The sequence below is a fragment of the Oryzias melastigma genome, linkage group LG10, assembly GCF_002922805.2.
Source record: "Oryzias melastigma strain HK-1 linkage group LG10, ASM292280v2, whole genome shotgun sequence".
Taxonomy (NCBI): domain Eukaryota; kingdom Metazoa; phylum Chordata; class Actinopteri; order Beloniformes; family Adrianichthyidae; genus Oryzias; species Oryzias melastigma.
Genome location: NC_050521.1, coordinates 29,156,430 through 29,159,337, shown reverse-complemented (window position 1 = coordinate 29,159,337; position 2,908 = coordinate 29,156,430). Strand labels below are relative to the sequence as shown.

General features: G+C 53.6%; 2 protein-coding genes across 3 annotated transcripts in view; one reads left to right on the top strand and one right to left on the bottom strand.

Annotated features, from left to right (window-relative positions):
• LOC112137899 (ubiquitin-conjugating enzyme E2 2) overlaps positions 1-1,047 on the top strand; it is a 14,456-nt gene extending 13,409 nt beyond the window's left edge. The window contains exon 8 of one of the 2 annotated variants that reach the window (XM_036213997.1): positions 631-1,047. In XM_036213997.1, the coding sequence (XP_036069890.1) occupies positions 631-904 (274 nt within the window). In that variant the 3' untranslated portion in view covers positions 905-1,047. The remainder of the gene's footprint in view (positions 1-630) is intronic. The other variant, XM_024260440.2, reaches the window with a different exon arrangement.
• A 605-nt stretch (positions 1,048-1,652) lies between these two features.
• Positions 1,653-2,908, bottom strand: part of nfkb1 (nuclear factor of kappa light polypeptide gene enhancer in B-cells 1) — a gene marked incomplete in the record, with an annotated part of 25,646 nt that continues 24,390 nt past the window's right edge. Inside the window, 4 exon segments of the mRNA XM_036213996.1 lie at positions 1,653-2,294; positions 2,375-2,492; positions 2,559-2,722; positions 2,792-2,861. Of these exon segments, the coding sequence (XP_036069889.1) occupies positions 2,212-2,294; positions 2,375-2,492; positions 2,559-2,722; positions 2,792-2,861 (435 nt within the window).

The following is a 2,908-nucleotide window of genomic DNA, read 5'->3' as shown; positions in this document are numbered from 1 at the left end:
GCTCATCGTAGAACGCTCATGGTAGAACGCTCATGGTAGAACGCTCATGGTAGAACGCTCATGGTAGAACGCTCATGATAGAACGCTCATGGTAGAACGCTCATGATAGAACGCTCATGGTAGAACGCTCATGGTAGAACGCTCATGGTAGAACGCTCATCATAGAACGCTCATCATAGAGCGCTCATCGTAGAACGCTCATCATAGAACGCTCATCGTAGAACTTTCATCGTAGAACGCTCATCGTAGAACGCTCATCATAGAACGCTCATCGTAGAACGCTCATCATAGAACGCTCATCGTAGAACGCCCATGGTAGAACGCTCTTCATAGAACGCTCATCGTAGAACGCTCATCATAGAACGCTCTTCGTAGAACTGCGGATGATCTGTCCAGACTTTATTCACTGGATGCAGCAGAAAGATTTAACACAAAATTATGTGTTTTTGTGTTAAACTTTTCTACTAGAACTCTTTGCTGTGATTCCGTCTACCACAGTCAAAGGTTTGTGCGCTGTGGGGGGGCATTTTCAGTGCAATGTATACAAATCAGCTGATTTCACTCTTAACATCTGAACTCGTTGTGTAGTTGTTTGTTGTGCAGTTCTTTGTGTAACACTGGTGTTGTTAGCCACAGCGCTCACACCGCTGTGTGCGTCGTCTCTGCTGCAGGTACAACAAGACAGCCCAGGACTGGACCCAGAAGTACGCCATGTGACCCGCTAGACTCACCTGACTTCTCCCGTGGCCACGCCCCCTTTCAGCTTTTTGTTCCTCCTGGTTTCCGTTCGTCCCGACGCCGAATCCTCCGCTCGTCCGCTGGAACGGTGAAGGTGCCAGCTGCCGAGCGGGCGGACTCACCTGGAAGACGTCATTCGTGCATGTGGTGGCGGTCCCGGTGCTGAAGGCCCGTTTGAGAGGGGAAGGCCAAAGCTTCTGTCCGTTTGTGTTCCCGGAGTTCTTAGACGAGAGCCGCTAGTCCGTCAGAGGCACCGGCTGATCAACCGCTCGCTGTGGGAGGGGTCAATAAAGCTGAACAGACCGCAGCGCCGCCGTGTCCTGTCTTCTTCTCAGCATGCTCCAGAACCACCTGCCCTCATCCAGACAGGACCTGAGCAAAGGTTCTGGTTTGATTCTGGTCAGGAACTTTGATGGTCGAGTCCGACCTTCATGGAAACACGTGGAGAACCGTCCGCCTGAAGACACGGGCCGGTTCTGTTCCTCAGAGAAATGATGGTCCTGATGGGTTCAGAGCACTGAGCCTCTGAATGAGGAGAACCTGCTCCAGAACCTGGTTCTGTTCTGGAGCAGGTTCTTCACAGAAAGAAGGTCCAGAACAACCTGTTACTCCAAAGACCACACCCACCATCAGGTAGATACCAGGATCCTCCTCTGTGCTCGCTCTCTTGATCACCTATGACCCCTCCCTCCAGTGTAAAGTAATCTGATTATTTCTGCAGATGACCTCTGACCTCTGCTGAGAGTCTGCAGGGAGCAGAGAGAGATGATTATTCTTTTTATCAGTTCTGAAAAGGCCGCTTGGGTGGAGTCAAAACACTCCCTTCCCAACCAATCACTGATTTCTCTGTTAATGAGGGCGGGGCTAAGCCGCTGATTTGGCCCTAGAGGCCTCCAGAAGAAGGGAGCGTCGAGCAGCATTGTACAAAAACGTCTTTATTAAAAACAGCTGAGGTGAGTTCTACAGTACAGAAAGGAATCTTTGATGCTGGACTGCATTTCCCACAATGCTTCATATCTTACTGCTCTCTGCAGTAAAGTTTGGCTCAAGGCGATGGGAGAAACGTTCGAGATGTTTGCAGGGTTCTGGCCCGGTTCAGGTGTTGGCGTCACATGATCAGCTGTGTTCAGCCGACCCGGTGACTCGTCTGGAAGTTGGGTTCTGGTTCAAAGAAGTTCTGTTGTCCAGATCAAATGTTTCAGACTCCCGAGGTCCAAACTCCACTCTGGAAGTTCTGCTCTTGGACGGGGAACCAGCTCCCCACTCAAATCCAGGAGGCGGGGCTGCATGTCTGAGGCTCCGCCCCCACCTGAGGATCCCAGATTTACAGCAAGGAGTTCTGGGACAGAGTTTTAGAAGGACTTTGAGCAGAACCTCAGCAGGGTTCTACAAGACTTTCTCCATCTGGGTCACCATAAAACTGGAGCTCATTCCAAGACGACTGCAGAAAGGGTTTATGGGTAGTGACAGAGGTCAGGCGGTGGACAGTTCCACGCCGCTGTCGCAGACGCCACTGTCCATCCCAACGTCGGCCTTCAGGTCCAGAACCGGGCTTCCTGCAAACACACCACAGCTGATCAGCGCTGCGGTCGCCACGGCAATGGCAGAACCCTCACACCATGGCGCCACTGCCCACCCTTCGTCTGATTGGCTGTGGGCGTCTCCTGCAGCGCCTCCTCCAGGACGCTCAGAGCGTGACCTCCCCCAGCGGCTCTGAGAGCGGTCAGCAGGTCTCGGACCGTCCCGCCAGACACCTGCAAGGCAAACAGAACCTCAGAACCGTGTCTCCGTGTTCCAGGCCCGTGTGGCGTTGGCAGAACCTCGTAGCTGTCCAGCAGGGTCTTGGTGGGGGAGGGGCTGAGTCGGAAGGCCGTGTTGAGGATCCCCAGACCCAGACCGTGAGCCAGGTTCTCCCAGCATCCTTCACTCTCCAGAGCTCGGCACAGCGCCAGCTTCACCTGCGAGTCCAGACTCGCCAGGTCACCTTTATGGGTCACAGCAGACATGAGGGAGGGGGAGGAACACCTGGTGGTTAAGAGGGGGCGGAGCTTACCCTGAGGAGGGGGGAAGGTTCTGTCCAGAGATTGAGGTTTGTAGTCCGATCCGTTCAGGAGATCCAGAACCTGCAGTACAGAACCCTTCAAAACCTGATCTGAACCACACAGGGACC